The 22,638-nt window shown below is 37.2% G+C and overlaps 1 protein-coding gene across 1 annotated transcript in view; it reads right to left on the bottom strand.

Annotated features, from left to right (window-relative positions):
• Positions 1-22,638, bottom strand: part of ZPBP (zona pellucida binding protein) — an 87,584-nt gene that overhangs the window by 47,329 nt on the left and 17,617 nt on the right. The window contains exons 4-5 of the mRNA XM_060108625.1: positions 19,513-19,662; positions 5,163-5,381 (exon numbers count right to left, since the gene is read on the bottom strand). Of these exons, the coding sequence (XP_059964608.1) occupies positions 5,163-5,381; positions 19,513-19,662 (369 nt within the window). The remainder of the gene's footprint in view (positions 1-5,162; positions 5,382-19,512; positions 19,663-22,638) is intronic.

The raw sequence follows: 22,638 nt of genomic DNA, 5'->3' as shown, positions 1-22,638 counted from the left end.
TTAGGAGGTGGGGTCTTTAAGAAGTGCTTAGATCATGAGAATAGAGCCTTTATGAATGAGATTGGTGCTCTTACAAAAGAGGCTCCAGAGAAACCCTTAGCTGCTTCTGCTATGTGAGGACATAATGAAAAGTCTGTAACCCTTAAGAGGGCCCTCACCAAACATGGTGGCACTGTGACCTCAGAATTACAGCTTCCAGAAATGTGAGAAATAAATTTCCATTGTTTATTAGCTACCTAGTCTATGGTATTAGTTACAGCAGCCCAACAGACTAAGACAAAGTCCTAAATAAAGGGAGAGTGATCCTGTGTTCATGGGTTAGGGGACAGTATTGTTCAGGAGGTAACATTAGAGACATTACAGATTCAATGCAAACCCCAATGACCTTGTTCAACAGGAATGGAAAAGCAGGTGCAAAAAAACATAAGGGATTGCAACTGACTTCAAATAGCCAAAACAATGTTGAAAAGGGGAGAACAAAATTTAAGGACTCCCACTTCCCAATTTCAAATATTACTACAAACAAAGCTATGATCAAAACGTTGTGGACTAGCATAAGAACAGGCATACACATCAATGAAATAGAATTAACAGCCCAGAAATAAATTCACATATCTGTGGCTAAGTAAATTTCAACAAGAGTACCATGACAATTCAAAGAGAAAAGAACAGTCTCTTCAAAATTGGTGTTGGGATAATTGTACATCCACACTCAAAAGTATGAGGTTGGATCCATATTTCACAGCATATACAAAAATTAACTCAAAATGAATCTGAGACCTAAATGTAGGTGGTAAACTTAAAAATTCTTAGAAAAAAGCAAAATGAGTACACATCAAGCAAAGAGATCTCAAATAAAAAATGTAATATTATACCTCAAGGAATAAGAAAAAGAAAATCACACTAATCCCTACATTAGCAGAAGAAAGGAAATAATACATTAGAGCAGAAACAAATGAAATAGGAAAAAATAGAAATGGTTAACAAAACCAAAACTTGGTTTTTTGAAAAGATAAAACTGACAACTTTAGCTATAATAAGAAAAAAAGAGGACCCAAATACATGAAATTATAAATTAAAGAAGAGACATTACTCTGATAACCAGAAATACAAAGGAGCCAAAGAGACTACTATGAATAACTATACAACAAAAATTGGACAACTGAGAAGAAATTGATAAATTCCTAGAAACATGCAACCTACCAAGACTGGAATCATAAAGAAGTAGAAAATTTGAACAGATCAATAGTGACTAAGGAGATAGAATCATTAACCAAAAATCTCCCCCCAGCCCCACAAAAAATCCCAGAACCAGATGGCTTCACTGATGAATTCTACCAAATACTTAAAGAACTAATGTCAATCTTTCTCAAACTTCCAAAAAACTGAAGAGGAGGTAACATGCTCAAACCATTTTACAAGGCCTGATACCAAAGCCAGATAAGGACACTAATCGAAAAGAAAACTATAGGCCAATATTCCTGATAAATATAGATGGAAAAATCCTCAAAAATCCTCAAAAAATGTTGTTTGAGGAAAAATCCTCAAACAACATGAGCAAGTGGGATTCATCTCTGAGATGCAAGGACAGTTCAACATATGCAAATCAACAAATGTGATTCATCACATTAACAGAATGAAAAATAAAAACCACATGGTCATCTCAATGTACGCAAAAATGTACCTGACAAAATTCAACTTCCATTCAAAATAAAACTCTCAACAAATTAGGTACAGAATGAATCTACCTTAATATAATAATGGCCATGTATGACAAGTCCACAGCTAACATCATACTCCATATGAAAGGTTGAAAGATTTTCCTCTAAGATCAGGGACAAGGAAAGGATGCCCACTCTCACCACCCCTATATAACATACTACTGGAAGTCCTAGCCAGAGCAGTCTGGCAAGACAAAGAAATAAAAGACACCTGAATCAAACAAGGAGAAGTGAAACTAGCTCTGTCTGCATATGATGTAATTTTACATAGAGAAAATACTAAAGACTTCAGCAAAATCTGTTAGACTTAATAAATGAATTTAGTTAAGTTTCAGGATACAAAACAACATGCAAAACTTGGTATAATTTCTATATAATAACAAATTATCTGAAAAGAAATAAAGAAACAATCTTACTTACAATAGTATCAAAAACAAAAAAAATACATAGGAGTAAATTTAAACAAGGAGGTAAAAGGTCTGTACACTGAAAATTACAAGACAGTGATGAAAGAAACTGAAGAAGACACAAATAAATGGAGATGCCTCATGTTCATGAAATTAATATTGTTAAAATATCCATACAACCCAAAGTAACCTCCAGATTCAACGTAATCTTTACTAAGATTCCAATGTATTTTTTACAGAAATAGAAAAAAAAATCCTAAAATTTGTATGGAATCACAAAAGACCCTGAATAAGTTATCAGTGCAGTTCTAAGAAAGAACAAAGCTGGAAGTATCACACTTCTAATTTCAAATTATATTACAAAGGTATAGTAGTCAAAACAATATGGTACTGGCATAAAAACAAACACATAGTCCTATGGAATAGAACTGAAAATCCAGGAAATAAACCTATGCATGTAAGGTCAACTAATATTTGACAAGAAAGCCAAGAATAGTCAGTTGAGAACAGACAGTCTCCCCAATAAATGGTACTGGGAAAACTGGACATTCACATGCAAAAGAATGAAACTAGACTCCTATCTCATGCCACTCACAAAAATTAACTCAAAATGGATTAAAGACTTAAATGTAAAACTTAAACCATAAAACTCCTAGGAGAAAACACAGGGAAAAGCTGGTGCTGGCAATGACTTTATGAATATGACACCAAAGCACAAGCAATGAAAACAAAAGTAAACAAATGGGACTACATACAACTAAAAAAGCTTCTTCACAGCCAAGAAACAATCAACAAACTGAAAAGACAACCTAGAGAATGGTATAAAATATTTGATAACCACATAAATTTGATAAGACAATAATATCCTAAATATATAAGGAACTCATACAATTCAAAAACAAAAAACAAATAATCCAATTAAAAATTGAAAAGGACCTGAATAGACAATTTTTTCTTAGAAAGTTATTCAAATGGCCAACAGGTAAATGAAAAGGTGCTCAGCATCACAAATCATCACGGAAATGAAAATTAAAACCATGAGATATCACCCACATCTGTTAGAATGATGATTATCCAAAAGACAAGAGATGAGTGTTAGCAAGGATGTGGAAAAAAGGTAACCCTTATGCTCCTTTAGTGGGAATATGAATTGCTACTATGGAAAATAGTAGGGAGGTTCCTCAAAAGGTAAAAAAAAAAAAAAATAGAACTACCATATGATCCAGCAATTCCACTTCTGGATATACATCTGAAGGAAATGAAATCACTATCTCTTAGAGATATCTGTACCCACGTGTTCAATGCAGCACCATTTACCATAGCTAAGACATAGAAATAACCTAAGTATCCATCAACAGATGAACGGATAAAGAAAATATGGCACACACACACACACACACACACACAGAGGAATATTATTCAGCCATAGAAATGAAGGAGATTCTGTCATGTGTAACAACACAGATAAAACTTGAGGGCATTTTGTTAAGTGAAACAAGTCAGAGAAAGACAAATACTGTATGACCTTACTTATATGTGGAATCTACAAAAACTGAACTCAGAAAAAGAGAACAGATTGGTGATTGCCAGGGTCATGGATCAGGGGTGAGGGAAATGAATGAAGGAAGACAAAGGGTACAAATAAATTCAGGATGTAACACAGAGCTTGGTGAATATAGTTAATAATACTGAATTGTATATATTTGAAAGTTGCTAGAAGAGTAGATTTTAAAAGTTCTTACTGCAGAAATAAATAAATTGTAACTATGTGAGAAGACCTATGTGTTTAACCTTATTATGGTAAATAAACATTTTGCAATATATAGATACATCAAATCTTTATGTTGTACACTTTGAACTAACATATTGTTATATGTCAATTATATATCAATAAAACTAGGGAAAAAATCAAAATTGGGCAAAGGACTTGAATGGACTTTTCTCCAAAAAAAATATATGAATGGTCAATAAGCACAAGAAAAGATGCTCAACATCATGAGTCATTAGAGAAATGCAAATTAAGCCCACAGTGAACTAATTTCTATTGAAAATCATCTCTTTTCTCTTATGGGTTCAAGTACACTTCCAGGTTTTCTCAAGACTATTAAATGCCTATTAATAGCATCTATTCAATACACCAGGTACAAAGACCCCATAACTCTTATGAATGCTAACAGTGGGTCTTTGATGAGCTAAAGAAAGACTCAGCCTATCTTTCATAATTTGCCTCAGGGGCTGGAGAACAACTCTCAAAAGTTTTTCTGGAGAAGAGAAAAGAAGTAAGGAAGATAAAAGATAGTGAAAATGGGGTTGAACACCTCTTATTCTTTTCTCTGAAAGCTTCGCACCACTCACTTGTATCTAAACATTCAATCCTAGATGGCCAAGAAAGAGAGGGAATATCAGAGAAATGGGTAAGTGTAATCAAACACTGACAGTAGAGAAATCAAGGACAGAGGGTAAAGAAGAAAGAAAGGAAACAGCAACATACCATTTGAGATGAAAAGTGGAGGGGGTCCTCTTGCCACTGGGACCCATTAAGAACACATGCATGGGTATTCCTAAATGCTCATTCATAAACGGGCCCTTTATAAATCTAAAGTCTTCAGATATTAAGTCCAATTCTTGGTTTTCCAGAATATACTGGGCTTTTGCTCTACATTGTTAGGAAAAGCAACTAAGCTGTTAGAACAGTCCCTCTGGTCTAAACTGTTAACCTAGCTTATTATATAATTACATGCTTTTACAAATTAAATCTTTGTAGCTAAATATCATGATAGATATTCCTCATACTAAATTCCATTCTATAGTTAATTATCATAGCAATGTTTATTTGCGAACCCAAACTTTTCATTAAGTACATGAATCAGCAGAAATATATTTGGGGGCTATTAGATCTAAGAAGTGAAAGTAAAGAATATGAAACATTCAGATCTATAGCATTTACATTCTAAAAATGCCACTAGTCACTCATGTCTCTAAGATTAGTTTTGCAGTCTAACTTTGTTTTCTTTAAAGAATTGCATATACTTACCTGAAAATGTAAAAAACAATTCATTTTGCAAACCAGCTCTCTGCATTTTAACACGATGGCATTCAGACTTCAGTAAGAAAACCTGACATGAAAGGTCAAGAACCAATTTGCTTAAAATCTGAAGAAGTTTCTTCTCAAAAGAAACATTATAGATACTATTGCAGGGAGCTGCATGATATCGAGCTGTGAACTGGTAATAATAATGTGGCTCACGATAAGCTGCAAAAAATTAAACAGAGAACAATACAGCAATGGTTATTTAAGCAATTCAAATATATTTCAGCTATTCAAGAGAAATCATTTGGAATACATCTGACCCTTGAACAACACAGGGTTAGGGTTAGGAACACCAACCACACTCCCAGTTGAAAATCCACGTATAATTTAGTCAGCCCTCCTCACCCATGTTCCTCTGAATCCAGGATTCTGCATGTGTGGATGTGGATCGTGTGGTACTGCAGTATTTGCTACTGAAAACATCCATGTTTAATGAACCCACAGAGTTCAAACCCATGTTGTTCAAAGGTGAACTGTATATGTTTTTATATACAGCCATATATACATATATTTTAATTTAACAAGCACTTATCTAGCAGCTACTAAGTGACAAATGCTGTTATAGGCACTTTAAAAATAGAAACTCATTTAAATCTCCTAAGATTATTAAAGATTGGTATAATCTTCACATCCAGCATGTATTGAGGGATACTATGTCACATGCCTAATGCCTGTGCTATCAAAACTGAGCCTCTAGCTGAGGAGCCAAGCCCAAAGTCTGTGCCCTTAACCACCATGTCATGCTGCCTCCAACTCAGGTATGAGACTTCCCTAAGTTTAAATATACATCTTAGAAGAAAAGAGAGTCATAGAATTGCCAACAATAGGCAAAAAAAAAAGTATGTTTCCAACTTATCTATAAGCTTTATTGAGTTCAATTACAACACCTGAAACTGGGAATAGTTTTTTTTTTTTTTCTATCCATTTCAAAATCTCACTGAAATGACACAAGAAATATAAAAATGATAAATCTATGGTACTAGAAATCAGAAAAGTTTACCTTCTGAGACAGGGAGCTCTGTTGCTACTTTTGTTAATCAAGGGGCCTGCTGAGGAGACACTCTCCACTCACACTAAAGTGACAGCCACCACTGTTCACTTTCCTACCTGCTCAGTTAAGCCAAACTTGAGTGCAGAGACCAAGCTACTATAAGCCTTTGTATTCAAGGTTGAGACCAGACAGCTTCTAATTCATTTACAACCATGAATGAAAACCACAGATTCTCCTAACCGAATCTGGGGAATTCCAAAAGCACTAAAGAAAAGCATGAAGGTGGCACAGTGGTTGAGAATCTGCCTGCCAGTGCAGGGGACATGGGTTCGAGCCCTGTTCTGGGAAGATCCCACATGCCATGGAGCAACTAGGCCCGTGAGCCACAACTACTGAGCCTGCGTGTCTGGAGTCTGTGCTCCGCAACAAGAGAGGCCACGACAGTGAAAGGCCCGCGCACAGCGATGAAGAGTGGCCCCCGCTCGCCGCAACTAGAGAAAGCCCTCGCACGGAAACGAAGACCCAACACAGCCAAAAAATAAATAAATAAATTTAAAAAAGAAAAGCATGAAAATGAAAAAGCAAGGGGAAAATAACATAAAAGAAAATTAATGTAGGAAGCATTTAGAAATAAGTTTTTAAAATTCTAACTAGTAAAGATAGAAAATATATCCATAAAACATTATAAAGCTATTGTAGAAGAGAAGTGATGGTAAATACAAAAAGCATCCTGGAAAAAAATTTTAAATACAAATACTGAAAATTTAAAAATTAATTGAAGTAATAAATGAAAACAAGGTTAAAAATATATGTTTGGAGATGAAGTAATGCAAGTCTCACATAGCATAGATCAAAATTAGAAACAAAATGACAAGAGCAAAGGAAGAGAAAAGGAAGAGAGATCCAGATATCCTATGTCAAAGTGAAGGAGTTCCAGGAGAGAACAGAGCAGACGAAGGAGAAGTTAATCAAGGGACAAACAGGGAAAACACTCTGTAACCTGAAGAAAGATTTGTGTCACCACACCAAAAAGGTCCATGAAACTGTGAATAAGCAAACAGAAAAACAATGTCACACTGAGACATAAATCTTAAAAACCTATCAATATCATGCATTTACTGATACATATATTCCCATATGATAAATGACTGATTTATATTGATTACATCATGATTGATCACATCAAAGCTGTGTGATGTGATACATACAAGCACCACATAGAAGAGTGAACCTTATCAGATGGACCTGGAAGCTGCAGTAAGGCTCACAGCAAGGACTGCAGACACAGCAAGCACTCCTCTGGTTCATGGGCTAAAAAAGAACTCCTTTTTCCTTCCAGAAATCCGGCATGTATCATGCTATTACCTTTGATAGAAAGAAATCTAAACATAAGCCACAATATCTTCAAAATGTCCTCAAAAACTCTATCAAAAGTGTCCTTTTCCAAAGACAGCTTCTTATCTCTGGGAGAAGTACACATTTACACACACAGCAACTCAGGATCTGCTTGTAAATGAGTTATTAACAAGTTGTATAAAAGAGAACACAGCAGGCTGGAGGCTGCCTACAGGATTGGCCCTTGGCTGGTTAAGTATGTCCCTAAATGGACAGGCATTGCTCCCCATATGATAAAACTGTTTCCCCACCTGAGGAACTGAACCCTGCACCTCTGGGAGTTTGGGACTTCTGTCGTTGTCAGGCAGAGGGAGCCTTCATGAGTAGCTCCCAATCAGTGCCCGGGTGCTGAGTCGGCACAGGGGTTACTGGATTTTCACCACTAAGGAAAGGAGGCGGCCCCATGCGACCTCACACAGGAAGGATAGTACAGCAGTCCTGTACGTGGATTTCACCTGGCTCTGCCCATGACTTTCCCCCTGCCATTCCTACTGTGTGTCCCTCACCTTAGCCTTGAGTACAACTCTGCTGAGTCCCGCAAGTCCTTGCAGGGAATCCCTGCAACAGTTTAAAAAATAAAATCCTCATATGAAAATCAGAAGCTTTAAAAGAAAAAAGACATATACGGCTCTAGAAAAATGAGAATGATAAAAAAAATGACATAAACATCTACAGCAGCTGTTCTCAAAAGTTTTGGTCTCCAGATCTCTTTACATTCTTAAAAATCACTAAGGACCACCAAAGAACTTTTATGTAGGTTATATCTACCAGTATTTATGATACAAAAAATTCAAACTGAAAAATTTTTTAAATGTTTATTAATTCATTTTAAAATGATAGAAACTCATCAGGCAGTAACATAAAAAAAACACTTTTAGGTACAATAACACTTTTCAAAAAGAATCAGTGAGAACAGTAGTATGGTTTTATATTTTGAAAAGCTCTTTTTTTTTTTTTTTTTTTTTTCCTTTTTGCGGTATGCGGGCCTCTCACTGTTGTGGCCTCTCCCGTTGCGGAGCACAGGCTCCGGACGCGCAGGCCCAGCGGCCACGGCTCACGGGCCCAGCCGCTCCGCGGCATATGGGATCCTCCCAGATCGGGGCACGAACCCGTATCCCCTGCATCGGCAGGCGGACTCTCAACCACTGCGCCACCAGGGAGGCCCCTGAAAAGCTCTTTAAGGTCTGCTTAATAGGGCTTCCCTGGTGGCGCAGCGGTTGAGAATCCACCTGCCAATGCAGGGGACACGGGTTCGAGCCCTGGTCTGGGAGGATCCCACATGCTGTGGAGTAACTAGGCCCGTGAGCCACAACTACTGAGCCTGCGCGTCTGGAGCCTATGCTCCGCAACAATAGAGGCCGCGATAGTGAGAGGCCCGCGCACCGCGATGAAGAGTGGACCCCGCTTGCCACAACTAGAGAAAGCCCTCGCACAGAAACGAAGACCCAACACAGCAAAAATAAATTAATTAATTAATAAACTCCTAAACTCCTACCCCCAACATCTTCTTAAAAAAAAAAAAAAAAGGTCTGCTTAATAGAAGTCAGCTGGATTCTTATACTTACTTGTGCATTCAATGACATATAATGTGTTGGTTTATTGCCTCATAGAGATATGTAGTTGGTTAGAAAGAAACATTTTAACAGCTTTTTTGCATAATTGTGGATGACTGTTTAACAGTAGCTTACCCACTGCAACTGTAAATCTCAACACAGTTAAAACAGTAAATAATATCATTGTATAATTACAAAAACAGTTTTCACCTTACTGACCCCTTGAAAGGGACTCAGGGACTCCAAGGAGTCCATAGATTACTATTTGAAAACTACTGATCTATACTCAGAGTTAGAGTATTTGAACTTACTAGAAATTGGCAAGAACATGATAACTTAGTAAAACAGGTAAAAAAATATGAACAGAAAATCTCAAAAGGAATAATAAGCACAGAAAAAGATGCTCAGAGATGCTAGTACTAAGGAAAATGCAATCACAACAGGGGCATAACATTTTATATCCCTATACAAATAAAAGAGCAATAACACCTATTTTTGTGAGGGATATAGGTACGAGCAAGTTTTCATACATATTATGAAAATTTAAAAATAAAAGATATATATATCTCAAAATATTAAAGAAAGTAATAAATTAAGAATAGGAAATTATAAAACAAAAACTGGTACATATGACTAAAGAACAAGTGGAGATTTTAAAGAAAAAGATCCAACTGGAAATACTGCGGATGGAAAGTATAGTCATTGAAATAGAAAAACAGCACCAAAGTTAAAACAGAAAGTGAATAGACTAGCTAAACTTGCAGACTTCACACCACTGAAGAGAGGTTTGATAAATTGGACAATGGTACCTAAAACACATTTAAAGATGTGTATATATGAAAGACAAGTGAAAAGATATGGATGATAAATTAAGGAGCCCTAACAAATATGTTTAATTGCTATTCCAGAAATAAGTAGTTAAGAGGAAAGGTTTTTAGAGATCATGAAGGAGTCAACCAAATCCAAGCTAGATGGAAACTCCACTCCAGACTGGGGCAGACAAGGGCACAAGGCTCCCTCTCCCCGAGAAGGGACAGGAGGTCAGCCGTTCTCATGCAGACCAGAGCTACCTGGTGCTAAAGGGAAGTTGTGGGCGAGTATGGCTGAGAGGTGACGGCTCCCTCCTTCCACCATCCCCACTTTGTGAGGCGAGGCTCTAACCTGGCTACAGCAACCCTGAAAACAATGGGAGCCCATCAGCCTTGTCCAGCTCGTCGTGTGAAGTGTCCACACCCGGAGAAACATGCTGTGGAGACCCGGGGCTGCTGCAGCTACCCCCTCCAACAGACGCTAAGTTCCTAAAGCAGTGTGTCACTCACAGAGAAGCACACCACGGTCCCCAGACCCAGCTCCAGAGCGCTGGCTCAGAGAATCTGCCAGGGATGAGCAGCAGGCTGTAGAACAGAGAGCTCAGAATCTCTTCTCAAAGGAACGGACGTCCTTGTGATAAACTGTGGGGAAGCTCAAACCTCAGGGCACTTTCAAAAACACTGGCAATATGGGGAAAGACAACTGGGAGAAGGCAAAACTGTAGGCAGCCTAGTTTGTCAGAGAGCAACACAGGAGGAGTCAGCTGGAAGGAGCAATCCTGAGGTCAGAACAAATCTCAAACAGACCTGGGGAACCCAAACTGAACTGGATCGGTTTTAGAGGAATTTATGACTCAGGGCATTGTTAAAAACAACAGATACATGAAATCTCTATGGGTACACCCAAGGTGCACCTTCCTAGGACAGACTTTGGAGGCCTCACACTATGGTGGTAGGGGGAGTGAACCTCACTGAAATAATCTAGCCAGTTGCTAAACAAATAAACAGGATAAAATTATGACAAATCTGGAGGGTGGGGGAAGGAAATGGACCAGTACCCAGAGTTGCTACAATACATTATCTAAAAAGTCCAGTTTCCAAACAAATTTATGAGACATGCAACGAAACAGGAAAGTATGACCCATACACTGGAAAAAACTAGGAAACAGAAACTGCCTGTTTAAGACTGACCAGATGTGGTCACTTTGATAGATAAATATTAAAAACTAAAGACTTCAAAGCATTCATATAAATGTGTTAAAATAACAAAAGAAAATCATGATTAATGAAGGGAGGTACTTTAATAATATCAGATAAAAACTATCTATAAAAAATTATACGAAAAGAATCAAGGGCTTCCCTGGTGGTGCAGTGGTTGAGAGTCCGCCTACCAATGCAGGGGACACGGGTTCGCGCCCCAGTCTGGGAGGATCCCACATGCCGCGGAGTAGCTGGGCCCGTGAGCCATGGCCACTGAGCCTGCACGTCCAGAGCCTGTGCTCCATAACGGGAGAGGCCACAACAGTGAGAGGCCCGCGTACCACAAAAAAAAAAAAAAAAAGAATCAAGTGGAAATTCTGCAGGTAAAAAGGAAAAACACTGAAAGGAAAAACAAAATAAGAAGCTCAACAGTAGATCTGACCTGACAGAATAAAGAATCAGCTAAAAGTTTTTCAGACTGTTAAAAAGAAAACCACAGGCCCCAAATTATATCACACGTGCTAAACCTCAAGACACCAAAACTACACTTAATATCTAATCGAATGGCAGTTTGAACCTCTCCCAGAAATGTAATCCTAATCAACCAGCCTGGAATTTTCTAGTCTAACAGTAAAGTAATCTATCACACAGGACTCCTCCAGTCCCCAGAGGAAGAAGAAGCAACCTGCATGATAAAACCAAAACCTCTGCCACTCCCTTCCCCACGCCCTCAAGAAAAGAGGGCCTAGTCTAAAAATAATCCTTTCTTTTCTTTTGCTAATAGCTCCCTTGCTCCATCCTTCTGCCTACAAAAACTCCCATTTCATACAACCCCTCAGAGCCACCTTCTAGTTGCTGGATGGGATGCTCCCCGATTCATGAATTGCCTAATAAAGCTAATTAGATCTTCAAAATTTCTTGAATTTTGTTTTTTAACAAGACTGAAAGAACATGACCTCAGTCAATAATCTGAATCCACACAAAAAAGAAAGCACTCCAGTAAAGTATGTAATTATATAGACAGAATAAGTGCATATTTCTTCTTTCTTTTCTCTTTACTGATTTAAAAAGCAATTGTATAAAAGAATTTGTATATGAGGCATCACTGGGACCAAACATAAATATATATTTTCCAATAGGAGTACAATGGAGGTGGGTGGGAGCAAAGCTGTACTAGACTAAGGAAATGACTACAGATGGAAACTTGAAAAAAGGCAAACAATTAAAGAAAATAAAAAATGATAAACAAGAAGGCTAATGTAACAAAATCTATAAATATACACTTGCTTTCCTAATTTCAGCTTCTCTAAAATACATAAAGTTACACAAAATAATAATTATAAAAATATATTGTTAGTTTTGTAACATTTACAGGTGTAATATGTATAATATTAATACCACAAAAAGCATGGAAAAGGAATAGATCTACATAAGACTAAGGTTTCTATATCTCACCAGAATTAAGTTTGTAAAGATGTCAAGCTGATTCTGATAGGTTAAGATATATGTGGTAACGTCTAGAGCAATCAATAAGGAAATGACTCAAAAATATATAGTAAAAAATCATTAAAGTAATTAAAATGCTACATTAGAAAATATTCACTTAATTCACAAGACAATGAGAAATAGAAGAACACACGAGACAGGGAAATATAAAATAAAATGATAGAGTATATCCACTTATATAACTAATAACATTAAATGTGAATGGATTAAATTATCTAATCAAAAGGCAGAGACTATGAAATTGGATTTAAAAAGCAATGAACTATTTAGTGTCTACATGAGACACATTTTACATGCAAAGATACAAACAGACTGAAAGCGATGGGGTGCAAAATAATACATCCTGTATACAGCAATCACAAGAAAATAGGAATGGCTATTCAATTATCAGGCAAAGTAAACTTTAAAACAACCAAAAAATGCTACTATAGCTAAAGGGTAACATTTTTATAATAAAAAAAGACAACCTATCAGGAAGAGAGAACAATTATAAACATACACACACCTAAGAACAAAGCACCAAAATGAAGTAAAAACTGACAGAAATGATAAAAGAAATAATCATTTTGATTATATGATGATTATATCATTAAATAATGATAAAAACAATTCAAAATATTGCTTGGAGACTTCCAATAATGAATGAAACAACTAGGCAGAAGATCAACAAGGAAACAGAAAACTTGAATAATGCCGAAACCAAATATACCTAAAAGACATCTACATACCTCTCCACCTGGCAGCAGCAGAATATACATTCTTCTCAAGTGCTCTGGCACATTCTCAAGGATGGAGACTATTTTAAGCCACAAATCACAATAAATTTTAAAGGACTGAAATAATACAAAGTATTTTCTCTGACCACAATGCAATAAAATTAGAGTAACAGAAAAATTTGAAAAACTCACAAATGTGTGGAAATTAAACAACATAATTCTAAGTAACCAATGTGTCAAAGAAGAAATCAAAAGAGAAGTTAGAAGAAAGACTTGATATAAATTGAAAAAAAAAAACCATAACCTATGGAATGCAGCTAAAGCAGTACACTGTGAGAAATTATATATACAAAATTATATATATATATAAAATATAATGTGATCTCTAATCAATAATTGAAACTTTTACCTTATGACACTAGGGAAGAAAGAGAAAACTAATCTTAAATCAAGCAGAGGGAAAGAAATAATAAAAATTAGAGCAGGAGCTTCCCTGGTGGTGCAGTGGATAAGAGTCCGCCTGCTGATGCAGGGGACATGGGTTTGTGACCCGGTCCGGGAAGATCCCACATGCCGCGGAGCGGCCGGGCCCGTGAGCCATGGCCGCTGAGCCTGCACTGCGCGTCCGGAGCCTGTGCTCCACAACGGGAGAGGCCACAGCAGTGAGAGGCCCGTGTACCGCAAAAAAAAAAAAAAAAAATTAGAGCAGAGATAAATGACATAGAAAATAGAAAAACAATAGAATCAATGAAACAAAAACATAGTTATTTGAAGATATCAACAAAATTTATAAATCTTTAGCTAGAGTGACCAAGAAAAAAAGAGAGGACTCAAATTAACAAAATCATCAATAAAAAAGGAGGCAGAATTACCGACCTTACAGAAATAAAAAGAATTACAAAGGGATACTATAAAAACCTGTATGCCAATAAATTAGATAACTTAGATGAAATAGAAAAATCTCTAAAAGACATACACTACTGAAACTGACTCAAGAAAAAATAGACTATATGAATAGAGCTATACCAAGCAAAGAGATTAAATTAGTAATCAGAAAAAACAACTATCCAGGAAGAAAAACCCAAGCTCAGATGTTTTCACTCATGAATTCTACCAAACATTTAAAGAAATATTAACAATTCTTAATGCACTCTTCCAAAGTCAGAAGAGAAAGAAAAAATTCCCAAGTCATACTCAGTATTATCATGAAAGCAAAACCAGATAAAAATGATATCACAAGAAAACAGAACTACAGACCAATACCTCATATAAATATAGATGCAAAAATTCTCAACAACATTCCAGCAAAATGAATCTATCAGTATACAGAAAGCATTATACATCATGACCTAGTGGGATTTTATCCCAGGAACCAAGCTTGGTTCAACACTTGAAAATCAATGAATGCAATATACCATATCAATAAAACACAAAATAAAAAATACATGATTATCTCAATTAATGCAGAAGAAACACTTGACAAAATCCAACATCCTTTAACATTAAAAAATTAAAAATCAACAAACTTGGAATGGAAGGAAACTTCCTCAACCTAATAAAAGGCATCTATGTAAAAACCAATCTAACACCACATTTAATAGTAAAAGACTGGATGAGTCCCCCTAATATTACAAAGAAGGCAAGGATATCTGCTCTCACCATTCTTATTCAACACAGTACCAGAAGCCCTAGTGTCCCCAAAAAAAAAAGAAAAATAAGAGGCATATGATTGAAAAGAAACAAAACTGTCCCTATGTGCATATGACATGACAGTCTCACAAAGAATCTACAAACATTTTTTAAAAATTCTAGATCGACATAAATAATAAACCACTTTTTTTTACAGTATGTATCATTTTGTTGTGCTCCACATTATTGTGCTTAGCAGATATTGAATTTCTTACAAATTGAAGGTTTGTGGCAACACTGCATTAAGCAAGTCTGTCAGTGCCATTTTTTTCTTCAGCATTTGCTCACTTTGTGTCTTTGTATCATATTTCGGTATTTTCACAGAATTATAAGTTGAACTTGAATATGTGACTGAATTGCTGCAATCTCATGATAAAACTTGAATAAATGAGGAGTTGCTTCTTATGGATGAGCCAATAAAGTGTTTTTTCTTATTTTTTATAAATCGTTTTTCTATATATTAGCAATAAACCTGTGGAATCCAAAATTTGAAATCTAACATCATTTACAGTTGTGCAAAAAAAGCCCAAAATAACATACTTAGGTATACACTTAAGAAAGCATGTATATAGAGATGAAAGAGGGAATTCCCTGGCAGTCCAGTGGTTAGCGCTCCCACTGCAGGGGGCACAGGTTCGATCCCTGGTCAGGGAACTAAGATCTCACATGCCTCACGGCATGGCCAAAAAAAAAAGACAGAGAGAGATCGCAAACATCCCCCAAATTCATCTATAGATTGAATGCAATTCCCATCAAAATTCCAGCAGCATACACTGTAGATACATATAGGATTATTCTAAAATATATAAGGAAAGGGGTGTGCCCTAAAAAAGAAAAACATTTTGGGCCTCCCTGGTGGCGCAGTGGTTAAGAGTCTGCCTGCCGATGCAGGGGATACGGGTTCGTGCCCCGGTCTGGGAGGATCCCATATGCCGCGGAGCGGCTGGGCCCGTGAGCCATGGCCGCTGGGCCTGCGCGTCCGGAGCCTGTGCTCCGCAACGGGAGAGGCCACAACAGTGAGAGGCCCGCATACCGCAAAAAGAAAAAAAAAAAAAAAAAGAAAAACATTTTGATAAAGAATAGTGGAAGGAATCACTCTACCTGGTACTGAGGGTTTCTACATAGTTACAGTGATCCACACAGTGGCACTGGCAGGGGAACAAACCCCATAGATCAATGGAAGAAATTAGAAAACCCAGAAATAGACCCACACAAATATTCTCAACTTACTGTTGACAAAGGTACAAAAACACTTCAAGAAATCATGCTGGAGTAATTGGAAATCCTAATGAAAATTATTAAACCTCACACCTTACACAAAAATTAACTGATATTGCATCATGTTAAGTAAAACTATCACAAAAAACGGAGAAAATCTTTGCCTATGGCTAGGCAAAGAATTCTTCTTTTTTTTTTTTTTTTGCAGTACGTGGGCCTCTCACTGCTGTGGCCTCTCCCGTTGCAGAGCACAGGCTCCGGACGCGCAGGCTCAGCGGCCATGGCTCACGGGCCCAGCCACTCCGCGGCATGCGGAGGCAAAGAATTCTTTGACTTGACAACAAAAGCATGACTAATAAGCAAATTTGATAAATCAGACTTCATTGAATTAAAAACTCTGGTTCTGTAAAAGTACTGGAAGCTATAAGACATTAAGAAAAGAAATTGAAGAAGAAACAAATAAATGGAAAGATATTCTGTGCTCATGGATTGGAAGAATTAATATTGTTAAAATGCTAAATACTACACAAAGCAATCTACAGCTCCAATGCAATCACTATCAAAATTCCAATGGCATTTTTCACAGAAATAAAACTCTCAGAAATTTGTATGGAACCACAAAAGACCACAAATAGCCAAAGCAATCTTGAGAAAAAAGAACAAAGCTGGAGGCATCATGCTCCCTGATTTCAAGCTATATTACAAAGCTACAGTAATTAACACAATGTGGTATTGGCATACAACCAGACACACAGATCAACGTAACATACAGAGAGCCCAGAAATAAACCCATACATATATGGTCAATTAATTTACAACAAAGGAGCCAAAAATATACAATGGGGAATAGACAGTCTCTTCAGTAAATGGTGTTGGGAAAACTGGCCAGCCACATTCAAAAGAATGTAACCACTGTCTTACATCATGCACAAAAATCAACTCAAAATTGATTAAAGACTTGAATGTAAGACCCGAAACCATAAAACTTCTAGCAGAAAACACAGGCAGTAAGCTCTTTGACTTACTGTCTTAGAGATAAATTTTTTAATCCAACACCAAAAGTAAAAGCAACAAAAGCAAAACTTTTGTTCACAGCCCACGCAAATAGCAAAACTCAAAAAACCTCATCAATGACCAAAAAATAAACACTGAAGCCATGAAATACCATTATTAACCTATTACATTGGCAATAATTCAAGATGCAGTATACTAAGGGCATTTTAGGTAATGAGGTTCTCGTGTACTGTGGTGGGGATACAAACTGTACACTCTTTGCAGGGCAACTAACACTGTGAAAACCCTGTAGAAGATATTACCTTACAGAATCACCTCAGCAGAATACTAACAATTTAACATCTATAATACAAGAATACTAGTGTGTGTGTGTGTGTGTTTACACACAGATCGATGAGCGAGGGACTCCTACACAGAGACACGCACAGAGGGACTCAGGGAGGAACAGACTGAAGGACTTCTTTCAAGGCTCCACGCACTGCTGTTTGAGGCAGGGAAAGTCCGAAACACGCGGAACGATCATCAACTGAGGAATGTGCAAGCACAACCTGGAATACCATGTGGCACTGGAAAGACTAAAGTGGATCCTTAGAGTGAAACAGAATGACTTGCATGACTTTTCTAAGCACAAAAATAGCAGGTCTCCAAAATCAGTTTATTAAATGATGTGTCATCCTGCTGCCACTGGTATAACAGTGAGGCACAGTAGGACATCAAGAGAGATAAAAATACTGACTCTAGAATGAGAATCCCTAGATTCAAGTCCCTAGATTCAAACCACATTCTAACGAAAATTGCAGTACCTACTGTACGGGTTTGTTGTGAGAATTAAATAAGTTGAATATAAATAAAGCACTTCAAAAAAAAGCCTTGCAAAAATAAGCAATATATGTGTTTTGCTGTTATTATTATAACTACACGTAAAAACACAGCATAAATGCTTGGTGAATATTAGCTATCATTTTCATTACTATAAACCAGCATTCATTTTAGGCACTGTTACACTTGTTAGCTTATGTGAATATACCCCTATGAGAGATTTCAAAGTATATTTGTTATAAACTATATAAACTATACTAAATAACACATATCATATATTACAGGAAAAACTACGTAACAAAAATGAAGTGTGACTGATTACAAAGTTTAAACAAATTATTTGCCTAACAAAGTTAATATACTTTCTCATGAAAATTACGTCTTTCTTTGGGTATATGGAGCACCGTTTTTTAGTGTATAAAAATGATCAGTAAACCATTAATAATTCTGTCATTTGTTCTGCATCCCAGCTGTGAAAACAATGCTGCATGAGCTTCCTATTGCTTCCAGTGGTATATTAACTTCTTAAGCCACAAACCTCGTGGCTTAAAATAACACAAATGTATTATCTCACAGTTGTGGAGATCAGACGTCCAAAGTGAGTGTTGCAAAGCTGGAATCAAGGTACGTTCGCTTTGGAAGTGCCAGGCTCCAGAGACCTGCCACCTCCTTGGCTTGTGGCGCCTACCCCACCCTCTCCTTTCGCTGCCACGTCTCCTTTATCTGCCTTTGGCTGTCCTGCCTTCCTCTTTAAGGACCCCTGTGACTGCACTGGGCCCACGCTAGTAATTCAGGAGAGTCTCCCCTTCTCAAGATCTTAATTACGCCTGCAAAACCTGCTACTGTAGGGTAACATATTCAGAAGCTCTGGAGGTGAGACAAGGACAGCCTTGAGGACCCTGACTGTCTCCATGCGTGGGTCCCAGCCATGAGATGGAATTTTCACTCAGGCTGTTCTCCTGGCCACTCAATGACCGACTCACCTCTCCAGTCTCAGACCTCAACAGATCAAGCTACTTTTGGAAAGGGGTTGTAATACAGTGGCAATCCATGCTCCTGTTCATGAGGATACTCGGAATTTAAAAGCAGTACAGAGTACAATATCATGTTTATTCTCTGAAAACACGATTTCCATACCACCCTGTTTTTATGCACTGTCTTAAGTTTATCTGTACATGTATGTCAACATTCCCCTGAAGAAAAATGATCTTCCCTTACCCCTAACCCCTTACAAAGCACTTCACAAAATACAGGCAGGCAGAAATTTTTCTTTAATTAAGAGAGACTAAACATAACAAAATCCCTTTAAAACAAACCTGTTAAAATATGTAAATATTTGAAAACATTAAGAAACGTTAAAATACAACCAAAATCCCTTCTTACCATATACAACATATTTCAGTTGGAGATTTTTAACGACTTCTTCCACAGTAGGTTTATACTCCAGAAAACACGTGTAAACCCCACTCATGCTCTCCTCGAAGTTCTGGAATACAAGGCTTCCTGTGGAGGTCACTTGGGCACTGCTGTTTCCTAATAGAGGAATAAGATACAGTGATCAGTAGCTTAAATTACATGAGATTGAGATAAAATAACGAAATATTTTCTTAACAGAGAAAAAGCATCCAAATTTACCTACAGAATCATTGAAGGAGTCGGGGACAAAGTCATTGTGTCTGGTGGTTCTTGACAGTGGGTGCCAGCATGAACTTAGTGTCAGAAGTTCACTAACCAGAGTTCATCAAGCGTGTGGCTGCCTAAGTGGTAAGAGACTAACAATCACACATACATGATGTGCTCCTGACCTGCTTGTCGCTCTGAGGTGGCATCGTCAGTACTCATATACATATAATATAGTACATACTTATACATACTATCAAGTAATTATATTTGTATATATGCATATAAATACTTTACTGATGAGTTATGCTCTCATTAAGCATAAAAAAATGTACATGAAAGGGATAAACAGTGTGTCCAGAACAAAGGCTAACTCAATATAATCACGAACACCTAGGCATCTGTTGTCATTACACAAGGCACTTGGCAAAATTTGGATTACAACCGTGAGGGTTGCAGGAGAAAGAAAACAGGAGACTGGATCACTTGACACCCGAAGTCGCACAATCAGAACTGCAGTGCTGGGAGTCAGAACTTGGACGTAAGGTCCCTTGTCACTTCAGCATCACTTAAGTACCACACGGGGAGAGAGCCATGTTGTGTAATGGGAAAGAAGTCTGATTTAGAGGGTTAGAACTTGGCTTTGAGGTGTGCCTTTCTTTCTCATAAACTGTGTAACTGGGGATAATCACTTAATCTTTCTGAAGTCTAGCTCCTTCATTTGCACAACAAAGAATCATAATATATGATAATATATCTCATAGAATTGTTTTTGAATAACAAATACAAGGAATGTTAAAGTACTTGAAAAAGCTATAAATCATTAAGCAATTAAAAATGGTTACTCTCAACGTTCATAACCACGGGTTTGCACTAGAAAAAATTATTAGATACTAAAACTCACTCAACAATTTAATAAACTATTCATTAGAATTGAAAATATTATCTTAATAAATACTTATCTTTTTCTATTTTAAGAAAATAATTTATTGCCTATAACTGTCAAGTTGAAATTTATTTTGAAGAAATTCATTGCTTCAAAATAAGACAAAAGATGAATGTTCTTAGTGAAGAAATTTTCATTATTAATTTTTTCACTAACAATTTGTTGAGTTTCTAGCACATGCAAAGCCCTGTTTCGGATACTGAAGGAGAAATGAATAGATGGATATACCCACCCTCAAGGTATTTACATAGAGCATTATGCCTTGAGAACTCCCATTTCTATATCCTGGATGAAGCTGAAAAATGTGATATAAATTTAGAATACATTTCTATTGTACTGCCTATTTCTTCATGAATATCTTTTGATGTAAGAGTATATATTTATCATAACATGTCTCTTTTTTTAGAACAGATTAAGAGGTTTCAAGTGTTTGCTATACATATATTTCAGCAGACACAAACAGATACATCATAGTAATATGATAAAAGGTGCGCACACATTGTAAAGAAATTTTAGAATATCATGTCAGCAATGAAGCTATGCATTCCCTGGAAAAAATTTGAAATAAAATTTCGCAAACCAGAAGGATTAATAAGTATATTAATATATATTTGAATGCCTACTACAATGTTAAATATCATGACAGCCAGAAAATCGAGTATCATATAATTTGTAAGAAAACACTCCCTGGCTACCTTCTTATTTAAAAAAATTTAAAAGTAGCACACTTTGAAAAGATACCCAGATGACTGCATAGCCAAGAGAAGAACCCACTTAACAAATACCACTTAAGAAACAGACTTTTACAAAACTAAGTTTAAATGGGAATTTCAGGATGCCAAGGCATATCACTATATACTATATCACTATAAGAACTCAGACAACAGCAGACAGTCAATCAATAATTAAACTGAAGTCAGGACTTCTTTCTCTAGAACTCAGCTTGATCATCTAAAAATTCAGAGCTGGATTAGACTTCTAGAAGCACATGCCTTAGAGCTCTAAAATGATATGGCAAAATTTAAGCACCATTTCATTACAACTTATTTTTAAAAACAGGTTGATACTTTTGGTTTCTGCTCAGATATGGAGAGTGACTATAAGAGCAACAACATCATACAACAATAAGGAAAAAGACAGACAGACTGTCAACCAACAAATTTTCTTGAACCCATCAAACAAATGAGGCAGGCAGGGCAACCAGGAACCCTGAACACCAGGAATGAACAGGGCCTGCGGCTAGAACCTAGACCGAAGCATTTGCTTCAATGGTCTGGGAACATCTGGCTAAAAGTTTTCAGTAAACTGCTAAAAGCCAAGTGTTGTCCAGGGTGAGCATGTGAAGCCTCCGAGGACCACGGATGGGGGCAGGGGGAGTGCAGAGGCAGTTGCACCCTCTTACAGGCTTTATCTTCATGAAAACCTTTAGGTGTTCAAAGGAAGATCAGGGGAACCCTGAGCAAGATTCCCACAGGGTACTGGCTAGAGGAGGGGGCCGGCATCCCTGCCAAAACTCCACCCTTGCCCATTTCCCCTACCTCCTGGTGAGGAGCAATGCTTTAACCTACAAGGGAGAAGAAACAAAAATGGTCACTGAGGGCACTGTGGAAACCTGTTACCACTCGGGAAGGAAACAGGAAGGAAAAAAATCCATTCTTGAGGAAGTCAGCAAGAAGTACTAGGCCAACACTAAAGCCGGCAGACAGGCTGAAGAACTTCTAAAGGCCACACCCACAAGATCCAGTGACACCACACCTGCCAGAGACTAATGCTGAATCAGAACACTAGAGACTGCCCCTCTCTCCCAACTGCCCATCACTAATAAGAGTCTAGCGAAAATGCAGTGAAATCAAGCTAGGAGAGCTGCAAGAAAGATTCTCTCTAGAGAAAGCAAAAAAAGGAGAAACCAAAGCCAAAGACGAGACAATGGAGAAAAATAAGTT

Source organism: Mesoplodon densirostris, chromosome 9 (genome assembly GCF_025265405.1).
Source record: "Mesoplodon densirostris isolate mMesDen1 chromosome 9, mMesDen1 primary haplotype, whole genome shotgun sequence".
Lineage (NCBI taxonomy): Eukaryota > Metazoa > Chordata > Mammalia > Artiodactyla > Ziphiidae > Mesoplodon > Mesoplodon densirostris.
The sequence above is the reverse complement of the archived record's forward strand: the minus strand, read 5'-3'. Positions and strand labels throughout refer to the sequence as shown.